The sequence below is a fragment of the Phalangium opilio genome, unplaced genomic scaffold (genome assembly GCF_054372755.1).
Source record: "Phalangium opilio isolate 3A_F unplaced genomic scaffold, DU_Popi_V2 ptg000082l_1, whole genome shotgun sequence".
In the NCBI taxonomy this organism is placed as follows: domain Eukaryota; kingdom Metazoa; phylum Arthropoda; class Arachnida; order Opiliones; family Phalangiidae; genus Phalangium; species Phalangium opilio.
Window position 1 is genome coordinate 978,534 of NW_028324189.1, and position 23,818 is coordinate 1,002,351.

At 38.8% G+C, this 23,818-nt stretch overlaps 3 protein-coding genes across 5 annotated transcripts in view; all 3 read left to right on the forward strand.

Annotated features, from left to right (window-relative positions):
- LOC149650705 (innexin unc-9-like) overlaps window positions 1-23,261 on the forward strand; it is a 99,800-nt gene extending 76,539 nt beyond the window's left edge. For both annotated transcript variants that reach the window (XM_089847322.1, XM_089847323.1), the window contains exon 2: window positions 19,289-23,261. In XM_089847322.1, the coding sequence (XP_089703448.1) occupies window positions 19,644-21,080 (1,437 nt within the window). In that variant the 5' untranslated portion in view covers window positions 19,289-19,643 and the 3' untranslated portion in view covers window positions 21,081-23,261. The remainder of the gene's footprint in view (window positions 1-19,288) is intronic.
- Window positions 1-23,818, forward strand: part of LOC149650706 (innexin unc-9-like) — a 105,767-nt gene that overhangs the window by 76,539 nt on the left and 5,410 nt on the right. The gene's annotated exons all lie outside the window — the stretch shown is intronic.
- On the forward strand, window positions 16,357-19,295 carry LOC149650708 (innexin unc-9-like). The gene has a single exon (XM_089847324.1). It carries the CDS (start codon window positions 16,490-16,492, stop codon window positions 17,918-17,920), a length of 1,431 nt encoding a protein of 476 aa, XP_089703450.1. The 5' UTR covers window positions 16,357-16,489; the 3' UTR covers window positions 17,921-19,295.

Here is a 23,818-nt window from a genome sequence, read left to right on the forward strand (position 1 = left end):
GCCATCGAAAAGGTATTAGTGTGAGATTATTGGTTTTCCGTTTCAGGAAGGAGTTAACGCCCGCAAAGGCAAATAAAAAATGCTTCTTAACATTTTAGCTTAAACTCTCTCTCTCTCTCTCTCTCTCTCTCTCTCTCTCCAGAAAAACTTGGAAACTTCCCTTGTGTCTTTTCCGAAGTCCTATCTATTGATTTACCTCTCTTAAAAAGATATTTAGTTCAAAAGATTTTGGAAATTTCAACTTTGTGTTGCATTTAACCCTTTGCTTTCTAATTTTTATTGAGGTCATGTGATTGAATAAAAATTTGGATCCCAAATCGCGGTTATTGGATCTTCCTTAAAAATACTCAAATCATACCTCGAAAACAAAAACATTTCCGACTCAAAATTGACAAAATAACACCCCCCTGAATTTATGGTAGACTTATCAGAAACACCCTGTATATGTTTAGTTGCACCTGGTTAGGTTAAGTTTGAGCTTTCTCTGATGAAAAACCGTAGGGCAAAAGGGTTAATCTTGTTTTGAACTATGTCTACAAATCTTGCGTCTGAATTAGATCCCAAAGTTTTTCCACAAAAAAATAAACTATAATAAAAAACGTTAATATCTCTTGGTAGAGTTTACTCTCTAAATTAGCTAGCTCCCTTTTTCTCCAACCAAGTACATTTTCTTCGTATTCCTTTTTTTTCTTTTGGGTACTTCTTATTTCTGGTTGGAAAAGTTTAATACAAAAAGTCATATCAGCAAAATAAAGGTAAAACTCTCCGTGGTTTTGCTTTCATTTTCTATTTGAAATTTTCCAGCTGGAAAACTCAGAACTCCACATAATATTCCAAATCTGATAGAGAACGGTAAGGTAAGGGTTATAGGATAGGGTTACCTCAAAAAGATCAGGTTATGTTCGTATTATGAACACCCGAAATACCGCAATACGCATAACAAAAACTTTTAATATACGTCAACAAATTTAAGTACTGTACATTTCAATAAATATGCATTGACAAAGACTCAAATTCTGTCTGCCTCACTGGCTTATAATCAACTCCCAGCCCAAACCGATTGACCTAGAACGCTGAAATTTTGCAGGAACGTTACTCTTAACTGGTAGGCACGCACTATAAAAGATTTTTCCAAACCGCCGCCATCTTGAAAAATGGCGAACAAAAATATAAATAAACCTTTATGAAATAACATCTGCCAATTCCAACCGATTTCTTTTCTTAAATATTTAGTACACTGGTTCCTTTTACACTATAGACTGGTTGTATCGCTTTTGGGCTTCGGCCTTATGTCATCTTTCAAAATGGAGGCCCGAAAACGAATAACATTCTCCCTTTTACTAATAGTTTAATATAATTTTGCAATTTTCTTAAGTTAAAACAAAAAATACTCGAAGGTTAGCTATAGGGATCGATGAAATTGCGTTAAAGCTCTTGTTGAGGTGAGAAAACCGGGGTCTTAGAACCCGTAATTGTGTTTCTTTTTTCGTTGAACTTTCGTGTAGGTATAGAAACCTTTAGTAATATTCGTTTTCGGTTTGCTCCTAAATACGCAGACGCCTGTCTAGAATACAAATGAGCCGTGTGTTGAAACGAACGCTTTCTCTAAATACGAGAGGTATAATTTGAAAGCTTTCTCTATCTACTCACTTAGAACGTTGTTAAGATGTTTAATTTATCACCATCACCTATTGTTCCAATATGAAACATAGTGAATTCCCATACATACTCTCTCATAATTATATAAACCATCCATTTTCTTTTTTTTTTTTATTTCTAATTAATTCCAAGGTGCTAAACGACTACAGATAAGCTTTTCTAATATTGTATAAACCATAAGCCGTAAGGCGTCTCTCAGAATCAATTAAATTTAAAGCGTATGACCTGCTTTTAACTGGCTGCGATTAATTTTAGTTAACCCTATTTAAACAAATCATGTTTTTAAATATAAGTGATTTTATTTTCAAGAAAGATTTTGCCTAATTTATTCCATCCTTTTGGAATTATTACAAATGGAATTTGTAATAATCTACAACAGCACTTAACGTTTACTTACCGAAATCGCAACGCAGTAAATTTTCTTACTTCTTTTAGTATATAACCAACTTAATGCTTTTTCTTTGTATTTCGCAATCGAATTTATTTTAGGAACGAATTACACTGAGTTATTATATTTGAATAAACGCAACCGCAGCAATTTTAAATCGATTATTGTACTCAGGCTACGATTTTTTGTTGAGAATTGCATATTTTTTTTTTTGAGATGCAAAAGGACAGATTTTCGTTGGATATGTATTTTTCGTAGTGGGGCTAACCTTACCTAACCTGAGCTTACTTAAATAACAATATCTTCGACAGGGTGTTTCTGATAAGTATGGATCAAACTGAGGCCTTCAATAAGAACTGTATTGAACCATTACCTGGCAGAAATGTACAACGAATATCATGCACTGATTAAAAAAAATTGTGGTTTTATTAAAATAGTTTGTTTAAAAAACTTCTAATTACTTAGCTTCTGGTGCAGGGGAAAGAAAGTGAAGTTGGTTTGATTAGTAATTGATCGGTCACGCTTCTATTCAGCAATCTCGGACTGACCCTCGTTAGGTAAATGAGCCGAACAGACATTTTAAGTGGTACCTTAAGGTTGCTTTTTTTCTCCTTTTCTTTCTTTATTTCCTTCTTGGGCAGGCGCCCACCCATCAGCCCATGCTCGACTCTATAGCATCCAGTCTTAAACGTAGAAAAATGATCCATCAAGATCTCATTAAGGGCTACGGGTCTGCCTACCGGTCACTTCTGTACACCCAGGGTGGCTGGTATGGGGAGTACGAAAGGTTGAGACAGCCGTTAATGTGCCCGACCTTTTTGACATTTTCCCCCTATGGGAGGGAGTTATATAAATAGGCCATTTCGATGGTAACGCGTTATATAGATGCCCCTCTGAAGTTTCTATAATATTTTCGAAGGTGGGTTTCAACTTGCACAAGCGTAAGATAGAAGTAGACTATGGACCCCGAGTCCCATGTGGTTGCTGCTAATGGTTAAGCGTTCTTCTGGCTGTGCTCTAACTTACGGGGATCTGGTAATACTTTAAAACAACTTGTTCGTTATATATATATCTTAGATTGGTGTATTTTTTCTGTTAATGATCACGTGGAAGTTTCCCTAGCCAATCGTCATAGCGTTTTTGACTTCGATTCGGGTTTGGTAAATCCTTGTGTATTTTTCGAATAGTCAAGATATGATCGATTAATCGCGATAAATATATCGATTAATACCATTAATTTACTTGAAAATTTTGTAAATTATTCGATTCGATTAAGTTAATTTTTAAAAACTTCTAAAAATTTAATAGTACACTATCTGCTGAATTAATGTTTAGTAATGTTCTTTTATTGAAGGCTATTTATGGCTGACATATCTTAATCCACATGTTGTAATTAAATGTTGTAGACCCCAAGCTTGTTCTTTGTCACTTTCCTTCCACTAGGCCTTCAATTTATGGCATATTAATCAGAAACACCCTGTACAACAAAAACTTTGCCGTGCGAAAGTGTATTTCTAGTGTAACTTATTACCGCTGTTAACTCTGTAATTACGCTTGCCACATTGAAGCAATTTATACCAACAGCAAGTACTATCCACCTCGAAGATATTAACACCCACATATATTAATATTTAAGCAGACCAAGTCTGCAAGCAGGACCTTCGTTTCTCTGTCTTTAACATTCCCTTAAGGCAACCAACGACATCGTAAACGTTTTTTAGGGTTTCCTTTTTTCCTTCATATTGTCATTTTTCACCTCTTTTTCCTTTCCTTAACGTAAAAGGAGGGTTTGAGGTACCTCAAAATCTCTTTCATATATTGCTCTCGTAGTCCAATCATCTTCCCCTGTCGCCTCATTAACCTTAGAAACGGAATGTTGTAAGTGCAAGTACAGTTTAAGCTTAGATTTACCATACTTTTCCTGTCAAAGAGTGATTTGCCTCAGACGACAATTTTGTGTGTTTTTTTTTTCAGCCCATGCATTTTTCGTGTACACCGATTTAGTTGAAGACCCAAACATACTGGTTATTCGCGGGGCTGGTAAAAAGCAAATTTCCTTAAATCACAACCCATTTTTACGTTGTAGTCGTACTGACTTTTTTATATATGTAGGGTTATCTACGTTCCTGTTAGAAATGGTTTTTGCCCATTTTTAGTCGCCAAGTTTGCAAAATATATGGGGTTAGTCTATGCTATGCTTATTATAAAGTTGCAGATGTTTTACGGGGATATTTTTAGAACAAGTTATTTTTAACTTGAATTTCTTAGCATAAGTTTTGACATGGCGAAATAAGTGACGTACCATCTCGTGAAATTTTGGAGGAAATAATGGCATTGAACCTCGTGAAATTTGAGAGGAAATTATACCTCCGAACCTCGTGAAATTTGAGAGGAAATTATACCATGGAATCTCGTGAAATTTGAGCATAAAATATACCATGGAATCTCGTAAAATTTGAGCATAAATTATACTTCGGAATCTCGTGAAATTTGAGCATAAATTATACTTCGGAATCTCGTGAAATTTAAGAGGAAATGATACCTCAGGATCTCGTGAAATTTGAGAGGAAATTATACCCTGGAATCTCGTGAAATTAGAGAGCAAATTATAACTCAAAACCTCGTGAAAATTGGCATTCACAGAGCACCAACATTTTTGATAAAAAATACTCGAGATAAAGTAGGGGTAATGCGATTATTTCAAGCATGGTCACGTGTCCTACTAGGGCGCGACTATAAGCCCAGTAAATGTCCTTCCAAAAAGCATTCAAGATGTAATTTTCAAAACAGAGCGCGCACCATTTTTCCCCTTCTACAATTTCTAAACAATATATCGGATAACGGAGAAGCGAGCGAGGGCCGAGGGTTGGGTTTATACGTAATGTTATTTTTTCGCTAGCTGCAACAAAAGAATTTTTATTGCCGGCTATTTTCCTATTGATTCGTATTTACTCTTTTCCTTTTTTTCTCCCTTCCGGCGCGTACTTCCTCTCCTAGGCCTAATCCAATATTTGGTGTTGGAAAATTTCTAGTCCAAAGCTGACCTTTCACCAGTCAGCCAAACGTGGGGTGTTTGTACCATAGATATAACAACGATGTAGAATTGTAGATTTTTAGCTTACAAAGAAAATATTGTTCTATTGAATATCTATATTTGCATTGTCTTTAGACGACTTCCTGTCCAGGTTTTGTCCTTCCTTCCGCAATGGACAGTTAGTCTAGAAGGGGATTTATATATTAGTGATGTCCATTTTTTCCACCAAATTTCCTTACTTAGTACGTGCTTTTTTGCACGGGCGGTTTTTACTTCTATATGTATTTTTTTGGTGCATGGTTGGAGGCGGGCTAAGTCTCGCGCCATTTCGCGCGGATTATTGGATTTCGTCAATGGAGGAAAAAGGCGCGCCTGGATTTCCGAAGCCTCGTGGCTCGCTCGCGCGCGCTTTGGCCCAATCTTCAACTTTGATCCCTTCCGGACTGCGGCGGCTCTATATCGCGTTTGTATTGCTCCTTTGAATTCCAAAACAGTTTGGCGGTATAGGGCCAACTATCTCTGGCCACACTCTTCCACCTTTTACCCCCAAATCGTCCGGGAAATCGGAGTTACCGCCTGGAATACAAAGATGAATCTTTTAGTTTTCCATCTGGTTAGATATGATGTTTGTTACACAAATAGATACGGAACCGTTCAGTATAATTCAAAGCTTCAAATTATCAATTTATCCACGATATTTCAGGTATTTTAAACACAGTGATGGTTTTTATGAAAAATTATCAAGCTAATTTATTAATTGCCATAATTACGATAGATTTACGTAATAACCTTTGACCTATTGCATTTGTTTGTCCTCTGTGACGTCGGAATCTTCATTACAAATTGCTTTTCCCCAAGTCTTTTACGTTTCTTAATTTATGTTTGCCTTAATTATAAGTTAAGTTGGTAATTATTACTAAATATTTACATATGTTGTAGAGAAGAAAGGGTTAACGAATCGTTTGAGGTTAATTTTCCATGTAGGACTACTGTAGTAAACTCATTTGCATATTCTCTCCACGGTCTTTATTTCTGATTTGCGGCGGTGTTCATTGAAGTCATACGATATTAGGGTTTTCCAGAAATTACTTTAGGCTGTGCAGTTTTTCTTTGGGAATCATTTTAGGGAAGTTTCGTCGCTAATGGAACTTTACTACACTCGATTAATTTTGTAGTTCATCTTCTTATAGCGCTTTACGAGAATCTAAGATCTACTACACTTCATGATAAGCTCTCAGAAACCAATGACAAACCATGATGAACTTATGCTTTTATTGAACCGATACCACGTGATTATCCTTTTATTAAAATTAAGCTCGGTAAAAAATAAATAAGTTTTATTCAAATTTAATTCCTTTTGCTGCAGGTAAATGATTCATTTTACCTTTTTGATCTTTTAATCTCCCCAAACAATGTTTTAAAGTCAAACCCCTTTTAGCCCCCCACCCCTGCAAGAGCGCGTGGTTTCTGATTTTAAATTAAAACGATCATTCCCTTAACCCCTCCGGCATTGAGGTAAAGTGAAGGGTATTTTCTTTAAATTTTATCGTCAAACCGTAACTAAGCGAACGATAAATATTTACATACTGGCTTGGCTTTAGCCGCCGTTGAAATATTGACGAGGAAACGACGCTTAGAGGAAGTTTAACAGCTCCAAACTTAAGCCATAGATATTGAAATTATTTTAGAAATAATACGAATTTATTAAAATCATATGCCAGAGCAGTTACCTTTGAATTAGGAATTAATTCCAAAATGGGTGGTGGAAGTTACCGAAACAGTGCACTATTTGGAGTCTGAAATGTAACTACTGTAACATTTTGCCACGGTAAACAAGTTATGATTATGATTAGATTGTTTTATGGATGACCCCTTAGTTAAGATAGCATTATCTCTGAATTTCATAATAAAATTTAAGGGGTCGTCCGTAAAACACTTCAAACATGACTTGTTTAGGGTGTCCCAATGACAAAATATCTTAGAAGCTACATATTCGACTCAAAATTGATTTCCCAAAGTTTCCTAGATTAAACCCAAAATCTTGCTTCACATACATGTTTCAATTGAATCTATCTAATTCCGATATCTATGCCGGCTGATAGCCAGTCGCTTAGTCACGTGACCCTCCTCCCTTCGGACTAGCCAGAATCCCCTTGGCTCGTGGCAGCATGTTCCTTGCAGCTCATTCTAGCCTAGTAACGTTTAATGGGTCAAGCAGAGAGTCATTGCCGGTTGTCATAGTAACCCTTTTCGAGCAGCGTCGGAGAATCTCGTGCGCTGGCTTTTGTGGCCCCCCATCTCCCCTTTAGCTACGTACCCTTTAGCTTTCATACCAGACCATTAAGAAGCTCTTCCCAAATCGGTTTTGCACCATTTTTGGAATGCCACTATTTTCCTCAAATTCTTTTTCTTTTTAGGATTTTTTTTTTATATTTTTTTTATTATTTATATTAAATGATAGTAACGTGATTTTTATAACCATTATAGTATATCGTACCACCCAGTTATAATATAATATGTAGTTTTCAATCTGTCACCATAGAGAAATATTTAAGGAGATGTATCTGCAATTAAATGCACTTTTAAGGAAAGTATCATTCTCACTCCATTAATATTACTCTATGGAAAAAGAAGCTTTTCTTCTTCTCTAAGTCGAGGAATTTATTACAGTAGCCAATTTAGGACCAAACAAATCAATAACTTGGTTGTTTTTTTATGAAACGTATTATTAACTACCTCTTCTACTTTGCGTGTAAATTCGACTTTGACGTGAGATACATTGTAATACATTTTTTCAATAAATACGACGGAAATTAGAATACAATATTGGTAAGGGTAAAGGTTGTACACTTTTACAATAACCAAACTAATACAAAAGTAGCTTTGCGAGCATTGCATCCGTTTAATTAGTTAAACAAAATGAGCTTCAATCAATAATATATAGTTGTATTTAGCCATTAATTTCAAATTAAGCTTTTACATTTGCGCTTTACGTGGTTTCGCACCATTTCAGAGTGTGTTTAGAAAGCGTGTAAACAAACGCTTGGAGAATAGACTGGAGATGGAGTAGGAATTGCATGCCTATAACGAAGTCTCAATGGTAGCGTCGTACGTTACGTAATGCATGCCCCCTGTGTCTTGAAAGTAGAATTTAATTCATGAGAACTAGCTTCAAATGGCGCTAGGTACTCTGGGACGCTTTCATTGCTTCACATGATTCGCTAACACACTACTCCGTCGCACATCTTTCCTCCACGACAAACGTTTGTCCTTCAAAGAACTGGGTCAAGAAATAGGCTTAAATCTAAACTATATTTGGTTTGATTTGATTTGATTTGAAATTCCAGTAAATGGAATGTTATTTTTATTTAATAACAATTTTAAAGGTTACGTATGCCTCTCAATTTTGTTTATTATCTCTAATCAATTGCTCGAGCGAACTGTATAAAAGTTCACAATATCAACCCCTATATATTTCTTTAAAAAAAATCTTTGACCATTTCCTCACCCCCCCCGTAAATCTTCGGATCATAAAAAGCTCGGACATCAATTTTACCGCGACTCTTTTGATAAACTTCCGAGTATTTCTATATAAAGGCGAAGACTCTTTTTTGGGGAAAAATAACCCGAGCTGAAATGGCGAACGCTATGATAGAACCAACATCCGTCTTAGATGCTGTTAAGACGTTAAAGTAGAGAGGAGAGAGCGAATCGACGCGGTATAAGTCTTTCAAGTGGTGACTGACCACTCTATGTATAAGGGAAAGGATCTAGTAATAATTTTTATCCTTGAGATAAACCCAACAACTGATTAATTCGATAATTTTATAGTGTCCTCATTCTTTTATATATTACTTAATTAATTTTAGTATTAATTACCAGAAGTAACTTAATCTGAAATAACTATAACCTATTACGAGCCAGAACCTCGAGAGTGTCCAGTTTTTGTTTTATACCAACTGGTCGATAATCAAGCTAGTCTCCATTAGAACAATATAATTACCAAGTCGTGACCATTTAAGTTTCGTTTTCTGAGTTTAATAATAGTTTTAAAACAGTAAACGCTTAACAAACTGTAATTAAAACTAAAAACATTAAACTTTAAATTATTATTTATAAAACTTTCTGAATTACAATTGACAAAGAGATGTGTATTTTAATATTTTACCTTGATAAGATCGTCACGTGGTATATGCATGGTATACCCTATTTTGTTGTAGTTACATCAAATTAATATCTCAGTATATCATTTATTATTTTTTTTACTTAATTAATACCCCATTATTCTTTAGAAAGTAAGAGCTCTTTAGTTTATTTTGGGAGTTGTTCTTTGTTAGAACCAACAAAGACTTCACCTTTAACCTATGAGCAACTTCTTGAGAAAAGTCTATCACTAAGGCTTAAGTTTTTTCCATAAATCCCCAACAAATCTTCTTTGATCTTTTAGTAAAGCGAGCTTTGAACTGAAGGGTAAGCCATGTGAAAACATGTTTACTTTAGGCTTAGCGTCTTCTTTTTTCTACCTTAGCTTTGGGCCGGTTTTTCTTTTGATCCTGTAGACGATCGACGCCAGAACAAAATTTTAAATCCCTTTTAAAAATCGAGTTATTGATTTTTATATTCACTGCACCACCACAATTAGGTCGATCAATTGAATAGAGGTTCAGACGGCCTGGAGACTTTCTATAAATAAAGTTCTTTCCATAAATGGCCATCGAAATTTAACTTACAACGTTCCAACTTTCTATCGAGTTCACGAAAGCAAATACCTTTGTCGCACGCTAGACAATAAATTTGCAACTATCGAGAAAGTTACCTTAGCTAAATCGTCCAGTCGGAATAAAAATATCACTTGAGACTATATAGTCTCGGCTAGGATTTTTAACAAAGCCTTTTTCGTGAATAAATACCTTTGCATTCTAACAAATTAAATAAGTTACCATTACCATCTATGTAATTTTTTCAGTAAGCTACTGCGCCCTAATCGAGAGAAATCAGAACTATTGTCCATGATAGCTTATGGAAGCTCTATTGATGTGGGAAATATGAATATTTTTAAAAGTATATAGTTGCAATTTTGACCAGTGACCCTCCAAGTATCTAAGTAAACTAACTAGTCCTTGGGATCAGTGACCAGTGACCCCATATTCGCAATTAATTGGTCCAAGCAATTAATAAATTGGTTTTGGGCCTAAGGACGTGTGTTATTTCCCGGACAGTCCCTGACCTTGACGAGCTAGCAACTTTTCTCAACAATTTCCTTACTCGCCCGTGACATTTACATACCAATATGCTCCTTGTTTCAAAACCAATGGACAAAACTCCAAAAAAAACTGCCTAGCTTCTAGAAGAAAAATCTTTAAAATTACACGTGTCGCACATTTTTCACTGCTTATTACTACTGTTTGGGGATGGTTCCTGGAATGAAACCTTTAATTATTCGAATTGGAAAATTGCTGGGTGCTCACCCCCCCCCCCCGGAACCGTACTTCAGGAGTCTTGGAGTATACCGGTTGTATTTGTGAGGCATTTTTGAAGAGAGCACGTTTTTCTCCAACGCTTACCCATTAATTTAATCTTTTCCCGTTAAATAGAACGATGCATTTTTCCTTTACTCCTTTTTTTTTCATTATTTTCATTATTGGCTTAATTTCGTTAGCGTGATTCGAATAATGAGGCACAGCCTAATGTTAGAACCAATTGGTGTAACTAACTGCAGGAGCTGCAAAATTGAAAGTTCACTCCTCTATATAAGTCATTAGGGGAAAGACCGTTTTAAGGGGTTTAATATCTAATGTATTTCCTACGAGTGCCTGTAGAACTGTTTACCCTGCTGAGCCCCAAAGTTTGGATGAAAACTATTTTTTGCAATTATGAAAGCCACTTTATTAATTACGCTAAAGGTACCTCATCCCTCTGTTTAATGATTGATTAAGGGTCATGAATAAACTAGACGTAACCCTAATGGACAAATGCGGAAGTCGTTTTTAGTATTCGACCACTCCATATTGAACGCGGCAAAATGGGCGTTACATTTACTCATTCAGTAAAATATAAGGGAAGACGTGAATAGGTTAAACTTTGCATATAATTATTATTTGTTTGACTGTTTAGCGTAGTGTATTTGGCGCGTGTTTTCTAGCAAAGTTTTTCACGCGCCAATTTTTTTAAAATATCTAAGAAAGGAGGACCAAATATGGAGTAGAAATAAGGTCGCTTAAATTAAATCTTATTTGAATTCCTCTATTTTATTTAAAATTATTCTAAAGTCCAACCCATGAAGCTAAATAAATATTTTTAGGCAAATATAACTTTAAAATTTAAACTCGCGGCCTTTAGAGACGTCGACAGCTCTCTGATTCAAACACTACCTAGAAAAAAAAATGCCTTCGTCATGAGTTTTGGCGTCCTATCACTTTCCAAGCAGAGAAAAAGTTCTGTGAACATTTTCCGTCTATATACCAGAGAAAATTTTTTTCTTTGAATAAATGGGGTTCAATGTTGAAAGGGCTAAAAGGAAGTTCGCCCAAAGAGGCAACGGATTTCAAAAATGTTAAATAAATCGATTTCAAATTTAGATTCGTTCACCAGGGATTTTGCGGTGTGGCTTAGCTCTCAATGTCTTTCTCTCTCTCTCTTTGGTTTAAAACTTCCAACAACCTTAGTTTTAAATAAACAGGCTAGTTTTCTAGGCTTTCTCTTTTGTTTTCCCTGTTTTAAGCCAAGCTTAAGATCCCGGATCTAAATTTAAATACATTATAATCTCTTACATCAGTTAGTAAAACTGAAACGGAGTTTCAAAATTAACGTTTTGTATTGGGAATTTTCACCCAAGGTTTTAATCGAACCACTATAAACTCGTATTGGCCATTATATGCCATAATATACTTTAAATATATTTAAAATAACACAGCCAATTAACGAATTAAATCAATGGGATTTTTTCATTATAAAAACCTTTACGCTCAATCCCTTCTCGATTTTCGTATGAATTGAACAGCTGTTCCTTATAACCTAATTCCACTAAATTAGACCACGTGCTCTATAGTAAAAGGAAAAACAATTAAGGGAAAAAAGAAGCTTAGCTTAGATTCATCCTTTTTAATTAATTCGCGTAATGAATAAGAGTGTCTCTCTATTCAATGAAAAGTTGAATACGAAATTTCTTTCTTCGTAACCAAAAAAAAAAGAGGAAGGGTTACTTCCTTTCCTCTAAAAATGCGGGAATAAAAGATGAAAAGAAAGTTGGAAAATCTGTAACTAATGACTGTCTTTTGTTGGTACGCGCTTTCTCGGTTGCGAGTCGCGTCCGTTCAGAAATTCCTAGTTTGTGGCAAAAGGCAACGAAAGAAATCACCACGACGATATAATATCCCCAAGGTCCGCTCGCTTCTACACTCAAAGCAAAAAACTATTCAAAAACTATTTTGGCAGCTGCGCGCCATGCGGGATAACCGAAAATCTAGGCGAAATTTTCGTGATGATATTCTCGCGCTTTCGATTCGATTTTTGCTTTTCTTTTTTCATGTGTATACATACCACCACTGAGGATTTATTCCTACTTGGAGATGTAGATGGATATTATAGTTTTAGATAGCGAAATTTAAATCCGTTTACATTTGAGGGACAGAGGGATGGAGCATAACGTTTCTGTCTGTACCCCCAACGAAGTCCTCACCAGTATGCACAGTGGCGTTTTGTTTAGGGTTGTATTACATCCTGTATTAAAATAAAACAATCAACTAAGAATCAACTGTTTAGGGAGTTCAGGTCATGTCATTGTGAGTTTTATAGAAATCATAACATCACATCACAGCTAGGAAAAATTTAGAAAATTAACAAATATCCTAGTAAATCTTACTTAGCGAAATCCATTGTTCTTTAGGTATACTGATAATAAACATAGCCGCGTTAAAACGCTAGCTTGTCTTAATGACATCTCCTTTCATAAAGCCTCCTTGTTATACTGTATAGAGAAGATATCCGGATGAATCGCGGTATGGAAGCATCCTTCCGGTATTGCCAACTCAGCTTGATCGGAATCTCCTTATCTTTTAGAAAATCATTCGATAGCGGTAGACGCGATTATACTTACACGATGTCCTCGCTCGCCCGCGTTCTAAAGTCACAGAGAGGCGCGAAACAGTTCACCTTTGAAAGACGCAATTGAGTTGAAGGCGTAACGACATCATACCCATTATAACTTAAAACTCTATTGCCCCATACGATGGTGAACGGACAATGTACCGTTCTAGTGACCTCCTTTAACTCTCCGATTGCAGTTCGAGTTAAAGAAGAAGAATAAGAAGGGGGAGGGGCAGGGGGGGGGTCGTGGTGGTTCTAATTCAATTTTCTTTTCGTAACTCTTTCTTCCAAATCCCCTACCGACCGTCGTTCTTTTTCTGGCAAACTTCCCTGTACCCCGCTTTTCTTAAGTATAAAAACTTTGCCAAAAATCGGCGCCATTCTTGCTACTGAATCTCTGATCAGGTCACTAGACCTATATTCAACTATCATAGACCGTGTACGTATACTGGGACTAGAAAAGCAAGTCCGTCGTGGTGAATGATATTTATTTATTACTTTAGTGAGAGGGTATTTTGGAGTTGTCACTTGCCAGGTGATTGCTGTAATAAGTAATTATATATTATGAAATGGAACTGTTTCATAAGTGAAAGTCAAGTTTATCTTTTCAATTATGTTTTGGTATCTGTATTTATTAAGTTTAGCGTTTTCCTGTCTTGTTAGAGATGGACTCAAGGTCCGTGGCCATAGTGAAAGGGGCATTTTTTTTACCCTATTTTTTTTCTGCACTGAAGGAGAGCTAGATTCCCTCTCGTTTTTTTTCTTTTCCGCTCTCAGGTCCGTCTTAAGCTGGTAATGTATGACGGCTTGTGTGCTTTTTTCTCCAAGATTAATGCCGATCTTTCGCTAACGGATGAAATGATGTTGATTGTCGTTCTTGCCGAGAACTAATAGCTGAACTGCGGGGGTGGAAAGAAAGAAGGGGCTTCTATATATATACGTTAGTAGGGTTAGTTTAGCGTAGAGAGAATAAGGACGACCAAAGAGAGAGAGAGAGAGAGAGAGAGAGAGAGAGAGAGAGAGAGAGAGAGAGAGAGAGAGAGAAAAAAATGGGAAAATGACATTTCCCGCGTTTTGTTGTCATTAGGGAACTTTTTGTAATTGCTTTTATATATATTTGGGAATAAATTGATTTTTTCTCTCCTTACACTAGCTCTTTCGGCTATACCGGTAATGTTCTGGAATGGAATTTTAATTTAGGACGATGTTTGTGGAAATTAGAACACTTATCATTATTTTATTTTTAGTTTATTGTGTTGGTTTTCCCTAAAGTATGTTAGTTTACGTGGAGTTATCACTGATTTCGGATAATTTTAAATATTACTGGTTAGATTCCCATTGGATGAATTAACCCTTAACAGTAGTTGCACTGTATTTATTCTTCTGGATAGATATACCACAAGCCACAATATATATAATCATGTATATGGGTTTTCCAATTTAATCCTATAGCCTAATCTCAACTATGGATTGAATTTATCTCGTTCGCAATCCCTAGTTTACAACTCCCTTCCAATCATGCACTCTCCTTAATAAAGTAAGAGCAGAGTTGTTCTTATTTTCTACCTATCCCTTTTTCCTGTTTTTTTCCTTATCGTCTCCCCCCAAAAACTAGGAAACTCTTTCGAAGAATGTTGGGATGTTTTTATATAGATAGGAATGATTTCTTATTTTCTCTCCGCTGAAAACTCCCGAGTTCGGGAACTCTGGTTGACGTCGTAAAAACTGTAGTCAGGCGTTTCGCTTGGGCGTAGGTTGACGAGTGCCCTCAAATAGACCGAGCTAGACCGACACTATCACGAGGCTAGCAGGTGACGACCCTTCCTTATAACACAGGCTGCTAGTTTCGACGCTCTTCCATCGTTTTATATATATATAAAAAAGGCCAAGGCTTAAGAAAGAAAGACTTTCTCTTGATGTATCTTACTTTTTAGCTTCACTTACGATTAGAATTGGGCGACAACTATGTCCCTTGAAACAAAACCACCCGAAATATTCCTTTAAAATTGACGTTCTTAGTCAGGGATAGTGTCAAAGGTCACGCGACTAAAGAAAGGTCCCACCACAATCCGTATAAGTAAGGCCCTATTATCTTAGTCGCGTGGTTGACTAGAAAGAGAATTATTATTACATACTTACTTTACTTGTTTCAAGTTCGGGAATATTGCCTGGAGTCTTGTTGGTTCACTTTTACGTGATTGAAAGAAATTATCTTTAGAAGAGAAAGTGTTATTACTAGATTCAATAGTTTCGTTCGCGAAAAGGTTACGGCTTTCTCGGAATCTTCGATATTTTTAGCTATTTATACGTTATACGGAGTATATACGCTTTCATATTTCCTAGAAATTCGCGATATATCATTGGAAATTTATTGGATATTGATCGTTGAATGGGGAAGTCAGACTGCTTTTGTTTGGGTTATAGTTTTATACTGGTTAGGTCCTCGTAGCTCTCGGACTCGACGATGTCTCGTACATGGACGGATATTACGAGTAAGGCATCTCTTTCTCTCTCTCTCTCTCTCCGCACTTGCAGCTTTCGAATATTTTCTTTTTTCAATGTTTTTTACCCCTGACGAGTAGGGTTAAGTTTTCATTGTCGTTGTTTTTGGGTGTGTATTATATATGTTGGTATTATATAGGCTTACTATTTGTTCGGATTAAAAGAGCGTCGTTTTTTGACATGGTTTTGTTAATGATCCCTATCTTTGTGGCACTCGCTTAACGAAAGAACAAAAGGCTTTCTCACGTTAATCCTTGTTTTAAAATCTTAATTGGAACGCGCGGTTTGTCCGTGTTCCTTGGTGCTATAGTCACGCATATCGAAGGGGGTTATCGGTTCGGATTTATTTCGGGGTTTGTCGAGGCTCCTTGGTCTTCTTGGACGAAGATATTCTTTCGGTTTAAAGAAGAGCAAGGAGAGCGGGGAAAGCCCTTGGATGAGCGAGCGAAGGGAGAGCCTCGAAGATAGGAGAGAGACGGCGATCGGACAGCGATTGACTGAGCGCTTCCCGTTTCCCAAACAGGTGTGCGTCTCAACCGCGCCATGGTCGTCAAAATTGCCGGAGCCAGTGCCGGACGCAGACTGAGAAGGACGGCCGCCGCCGTAGCCGCAGCCGCAGGAAGCCCAGAGGGAAACGGGAAAGAAGTCGCTGTCGTCGCCGTCGTCGACGAGCCGCTCGTCTTCGGCTCGATCCAAGTGCCCTTCGGAACGGTCTCTCGCGCCGTTCCTCCCGTCGCGAGTCGTAGCCGCCGACCGTCGCCCTGTCTCGTTCACACTGTCCCACCACCGTGGCGAAACCCCGGCCGAGCGGCGACCACAGTATGTCCTCGTTACTCTTCCGTTTCCACGACTTGATCGGCGGCATCCACGTGCCTATCGACGATGTTGTTGACAAACTGAATCGTAAGTACACTCTTATCATCTTCCTCTTCTTGGCACTGCCAATCTTCACCAAGCAGTACATCGGCGAACCCATCGAGTGCTTCCCTCCGCATTACTTCACAACCGCCCAGGCGCGCTACGTCAACAGCTACTGCTGGACTTCGTCCACTTACTACATCGTCACGGAAAACGACGACGCCGTTAAGGGCGTTCTCGATACCGTGCAGAAACCACTCATGCCCGAAGAATTTAATTACGGCGGATTGCAAGTGGCGGCCATCGGGCCCGACCGCTTAAGACGGGTCCGCGTCGGTTACTACCAATGGACGGCCCTCTTTCTCCTGCTACAAGGTTTTTGCTTCCACTTGCCCTTCGTCGTCTGGGGCGCCTGGGCGCATAATGCCGGAATCAAACTGCGCCGATTGCTGAAACGGGCCTCTGACATTGCCGCTTTACCCCCCGGTTGCCAACAGCGCGAAGCTCTCCTGGCGGAGTTCGTCGATCAGTTTAATACGCTTATAGCCGGCACAGCCACCGGCTGTTGCGAAGACCCCTCGTGTCGCATCCCCATCTTCTGCAGATGCGTTGGCGGACCCAGTCGCTATTTGTGCGTCCTGTACATGTTCGTCAAATCGTTGTACGTTGTCAACGTCTGTTTGCAGTTCGTGTTCCTCACCATGTTTATGGGTCGCGGCTTTTTGCGGAACGGCTACGAGCTGCTCCGGCGGCTCTTTATCGAGGGCGAGTGGTGGAACTCGCCCCGATTTCCCCTCTTAACATTGTGCCGTATGCGCGCCGAGAACCAACTCTCTCTCCAAACGTACATCTTCCGATGCGTCTTGCCCATCAACGTTTTCAACGAGAAAATATTCGCGGCCGTCTTGTTTTTATTAACGTTTCTCCTACCCATAAACGTGGCCAGTCTATTCATCTGGATTTGGCGGAGCGTCCCTTGGAACCGTTTGGCCTTCGTGCGCTTGACGCTCTGGAGGACCAAGATGTTCAACATGACCGAATTGACCCGGGCCTCGCGCAAAATCTCCTTCCACCATCTCGGCTGGGACGGCGTCTTCGTCCTACGCCTGATCGAACACAACCACGGTAGCAACATGGCCACCCTGATACTGGGAAAGGTCTGGGAGAATTACGCCAAGCAATTGAAGGCCCAAGAAGAGGCCACGACCAGCGAACTGGATCCGGTCCCGGGGACTTCCACGGGACCGTCCTCTTCGTCATGGCATTCAGCGTGCGCCTGCCATTTGCCCCATTTCGGAGCCCAAGCTCCGCCTCCTCCCCCTCCCCACCATCATCACACCACGCAGCACACTAAACGTAGTCCCCACGACGTCTTTTGGGAGAAATGCTCCTGATAGATTAGTCTACAACAACCCCTTTTTTATAAATAATAAATAAATTGAAAAACTAGCGAAACAAATTAAATTATCGTAATCCGAGCAAAATACTCTTTTAATTTTATTACAAAAAGTCAACTCGAGGATAATTTTCCGTCTTTTTAAATACGCGACCAAAAATGGACGAGAATACGACAAACAAATATGAAATAAGCTTTAATTTTTAATACGATTAGCCCAAAAAGAATCTATACAAGAAAATAAAAACTGAAATTAAATTATTTGTAAATATTTCCAAGTGCGGTGTTGACAAAGATTAACGAAGGTGCTTTCGGCCTTATATTGTATTATTAAGTATTATATTCGACTCGAACGGGAGAGGAGCTGGGGGTACACGGAATAAAATAAAAATCATAGAGTACATCGCGTTAAGCCAAACAGTATTTTAAAACGAAAAAGATCTTTAAAAGTCGTCTTCGAACAAGAATTTTGTATTATTCGGCCCTCCTAAACGAGCCCCTCTTTCCAAAAATTTTTAAAAACAATAGTAAATCCAAATTTATTAGAGTCATTGAACGAGTAGTCAAAACGCCGTTAGCGTGATTAGACACGGCGGTCGTAAGATAACGAGCCTCGAAGAACTTCATTAACAAAACCATATCATTAAACTCCTAAATAATTATACAATTGAAATTAAAATTAAGAGAAATAAAGAGTTTCCTCTGAACAAGTCATTAAAAGAATATTTCAAAGTACGCGGCACCCGTAAGCGGCTTTCGTAGTTTATAAAGAATTTGGGATACGAATCAAAATTTATTTAATCTTTTTTAGAATGTCGAGGGAAGTTGTAAATATTTAACCTCTTTGTTTAACCTAATCGATCGACACGGTCGCATTCTTTAATGAAAGATAATTGTAAGAGAATTTTGTTGATGTAGAAATTTTTAAGCGGACATAAAATATTTAATAATCGCTACTTAGTCACTTTGAGGACACCCCCTATGCATTTGAAAAAGGAGAGAGAGCGAGTGAAAGAGAGAGAAAGGGAAGTTTTGTTTTAGAACTGTCGAGGCGTTAGGGGCAGAGAGCAGTCGATGAATCAACTTCCAATAAATGTCGGGCGAGTTCCGAAATAGAGTACTCGCGTTTCCCAGACGTCGTCTCGGTTTTAGTTAGAAAGGGGTTGGGTCCCGAATAATCGGTCACAAGACAGGCAGGCTTCGATGTCCCGCGTCCACCCCTTTTAATTTGTCCGAGGAACGTGTAGTGGGCCTCGATCTCGGAGCAGGACGCGTTGACCGGGGATGGAGTTATATCTTTGGTGCGGGTGCCCCGCCCGAAGAAAGCGCCATACAAAGACTGAGTGGGACTCTCCCGTTTCTGCAGGTTTGCGCCTCATCCGAGCCATGGTCGACAAAACTGACGCCGGATCTAGAAGCGGACCAGGACGGAAAGCCGGAAGTATCTATTCCAGACGAGAGAGAGAGAGAAGAAGTTCGCCCTACTCGGCTCGAAAGCGCTCGTCGGATATTGGCGGTGGTCGAGGTTCGGCTTCCGCGACCTTCTCGCACGCGTCCGCTCCCTTCCCTCTTGGTTTCGCTCGGCCCGCCGCTTTCTTTTTCTTTTCGTCGGACACTCGTAGCGGCCGCCGTACAAGCGGTGGCACCCGCCCGCCGCCCTGTCTCGTACGACGAGCTGCAAGACGACCGTGGCGCAATCTCGCCGGGGCAAAAACGCTAGCATGTCCTCCTTATTATTCCGTTTCCACGACCTGATCGGTGGCGTCCACGTGCCCATCGACGACGGCATCGACAAGCTGAACCGTAAGTACACCCTCCTGATCTTCCTCTTCCTGGCGCTGCCCATCTTCACTAAGCAGTATATGGGCGAACCCATCGAGTGTTTTACTCCGACTTACTTCACCGAAGCCCAGTCGCGCTACATGAACAGTCATTGTTGGACCTCTTCCACTTATTATATCGTCGCTGACGAATCCGGCGACGCTGCAGGCGAGGTCTTGACCAAACCACAACAACCCGTCATGATGGAGGAATTCTACTACGAAGGTTTGGACGCGGCCTCGCTCGGTCCCGACCGACTGCGCAGAGTGCGCGTCGGATACTATCAATGGACGGCTCTCTTTCTTCTAGTGCAAGGCTTTTGTTTTCATTTGCCATTTATCATATGGGGCTCGTTCGCGAACAACGCCGGAGTCAAACTTCGACGTCTCTTGAAACGCGCCTCGGACATCGCCGCCCTGCCCCCGGGCTGCCAACAACGCGAAGCGCTCCTGGTCGAATTCGTCGATCAGTTTAGTGTCCTAGTAACGGGCAAGGATACCGGCGGCTGCTGCGAAGACCCAACGTGCCGTTTCCCCCTACTTTGTCGGTGGGCCAACGGCCCCAGCCGCTATTTATGCGTCTTGTACTTGGTAGTCAAAGCCTTGTACGTCGTAAACGTCGGCCTTCAATTCTTGCTCTTGACCATGTTCATGGGCAAAGGGTTCTTGAGGCACGGCTTCGAAGTTTTGCACCGATTGGCGACGGACGGCGAGTGGTGGAACTCGCCGCGTTTCCCTTTGCAAACCCTGTGTCGGGTCAGGGTCGAGGACGAACTGACGCTACGTACTTTTATTTTCCGTTGCGTCTTGCCCATTAACGTCTTCAACGAGAAGATCTACTCGACAGTCTGGTTTTACCTGGCCTTCCTCTTACCGCTAAACGCCTTCAGCCTCGCCATTTGGATCTGGCGCTGCTTCCCTTGGAACCGACTAGCCTTCGTCAAACTTATTTTGTGGCGCACAAAAATGTTCGGCATGAGCGAATTGTCTCGCGTCGCGCGCAAAATTTCCTTCAGCCATCTTGGCTGGGACGGAGTCTTTATCCTCCGCATGATCGAGCACAATCACGGTAGTAGCATGACAACCCTGATCCTGGGAAAAATTTGGGAGTTTTACGTGGCCGAAATGAAAGCCCAGGAAGACGCCACTTCGGGCGGCGGCGTCAACGAACTCGTCGAACCGGTGACGGGCGCGTCAGTCGCGGGCCCTTCCACCTCCTGGCACTCCACCTGCGCCTGTCACGTACCGCACTTCGGGACCCAACACCACCACTCGCACCACTCCCTACCCCATACCAAAAGAAGGTCGCACCCGGGCGTTTGGGAAAACTGCTTATGATCGCTGATCGGATAATTAATACCTATGCATTCGTATTGCCAATTTCGGGAATCGTCTATTTCACTAAACAAATTATAACAAAATTGGATTCTTAACAAATAATAAGCGCGTTCGACGGGAGAGCCCTTTAGAATAGGCACGGCGCGCGCAGCTCGCGCTAACACTATTTTTCTTCTAATTACGTATAACTAGTCGAGAGGGATTAGTCGAGGGAACGCGTTCTACCAAAAAAAATATTTCCAAAATATAACAAATTATATTCGGAGAAAGTTAGGCTTGATACCAGTGCCTCTCTCTTTGTTAGTCTTCTTACGAGTTTAGAGAAAATAAAATAACTAATTAAAAAAGGGAAAAAAGTTTTATAAAAAGCGCGAATTCTCCTTAATTATTCTGCCCTTTTTATTATAATGAAAAAAAAAAAAATAAATAAAAATCATGTTTGAAATTTTGAAGAAAAAAAGGTAGTTGACGTTTGAGACTAAACAATACTCAAAAAAATGTATAAAAGTTAAAAGATTGAACAATTTCAATCAGGTGTCTTGAAAACTATTTAAATAATCGTCAGTTAAACAAATTGAAAATAATATAGAATATATTCCAAATCGCAAAAATAAACCGTGAAATAATTTTTTATATTCAACAGTTAAACGAAAAGGAATTTAAAATAAATTAAATAAAAAAAACCCGAAAAATTTGTTAAAAATTATAAAAGGTTAGTATAATATAAAAATAATCATTAAATTAATTCTAAAATTTTAATATATATTCAACCTAAAGGGCTCGTAGGTTGAATTCTTGAGAGAAAACCCCATCCTAAAAAAAAAACATACAATAACTAACTGTTGATTATAATCCGGATGAAATCCTTAAAAAATGTTAAAATTAAATTTGGTTCATCGAAATTAGGCTTAAGGAAGTAAAACTAAATTGTAAATAATTCGGATTTACTAACATCAAAACTATATAAAAAAAATACCCAAAGGTTTTTATTACTAATAGTAAGTAAAAAAAAAAAGAACGATTATTAACAGACCGCATATCATGAAATTAACCATCAATTTGGTTAGTCAATATGATTGGGTTTAAAAACAAATACGTCAAAGTGTGCATGGTTTACTGCCAATATCGAGGAAATAATTAAAATTAATAAATATAATACAAGGACCAATATTACGAAACAAAAACACTACTTGAGCTTTTACGTTTTCCAGCTCTGTACTGTAACTATAAAATATATACGACAAATGAAAAAAAATACTGCCAATCTTAGTAAAATAATAATTAAGTGATACTCTCAAAAGTACACGTACTTCGAAATTAATTTTTCGTAATGAAAATTAAACCAAAAAAAATAACTAACAAAGGCTCAGCAGATAAATACAAAGACAAGAAAATATATATTCATCTTTAAAAGGACTTATAATATAGGAACGCACTTTTGTTTAAAAAATCAATTATTACCCAGTTATTTTACCGGTTCTTTTTTTAAACAATCGATTAAAAAATAACCGGGTGACCAAATTTAATTATAAACCAAATTAAATACATGGGGGAAAGAAAACAAATAAACAAACAAACAAACAAGCCTATTTTATTTTGTAACATCAGTAACAATAAACCAGAATTCTTAAAACAAAATTGGAATAGTTATGGTGGTGGTAATGAAATATACAGGGTATTTCTGGTAAGTCTACCATGTAGTTAAAATCGTAGTAAAAATTTTTGCGTATCTCGATACAAAATACTCTTTGGTAGTAGTAATGCACCCACCTCGAAAACTATTGAAGAAGTAATAGGTTGAAAACCAATAGAATACTTCCTTAACATTGACGGATAAAAAGGAGAATACGAAGATGTAGCTCGAATTTTTTTTTTTTTTTTTTTTGCTGTAACCCCATTGCGTAACATATAAAAAGAACTTTCCCTAGCTCGCATACGTATCCCCAATTCTACCATAGTATTTCTCAAGGGATTTGGCTACAAGACCTTACGTAGAAAGGGATACTATGAATAAGTGAATTATTACATGAAAAACAAACATGCCCATATGCGTAATACTTGAAAGGCCAAGAAAAAGTATAAGTTTGGTTAGAATTCCAACTGATCTTTAGGGGTACATTTTCCTGGTAATGTCGGTTATATAGTATATTAGGGGCTTTTAAAATGCCCAAGCTTGTTTTGGTGTTAAGTCTTTGAAAGTGCTGAAAAGGTTTATCGTTGTTTAGGATGTGAAGTTCTTATTCTTGGTAAAATTGAAGGAAATTCATAAGGAAACTGGAAGAGGAATGGAAGAAAAGGAAGAGTGTAAGGATAAGGCGCAAGGAACGCTTTTAAAAACGCAAAAACAGGGATAGGAAATGTGGAGCTATAGCTTTAGTCGCTTCTTCTTCTATATATATATGTATGTATGTACGGGACTTATGACTGCAATGCGAGGCTAGCGCTGTATGTAGTCAATGGCTGGCATTTCTCGGTGGAACTCTTGTTCCGGAAGAGCAAATGCGGCGATGGGGAGGCGGGAAAAAGAACGGAAAGAAGTTTTCGGGCACACGAAACTCAGTGGTACACTGCTGCAGCCAAAAGAAGGAAAAATTCAGACCCCCTCCTCCTCCTATCCACTTCCAGTAGGCTCTAGCTGGAACCCATTTCGGAGTTGGCGCCATTGCGCTGGCCAACCATCCTTACCATTTTCTTCTAAGGGATCCTACATAAATTTCCGTGGACATTTCAATAATTGT

Bases quoted from the DNA above. Each gene is read 5' to 3' on its own strand.
- LOC149650708 (XM_089847324.1), top strand. From the start codon at position 16,490: ATGTCCTCGTTACTCTTCCGTTTCCACGACTTGATCGGCGGCATCCAC.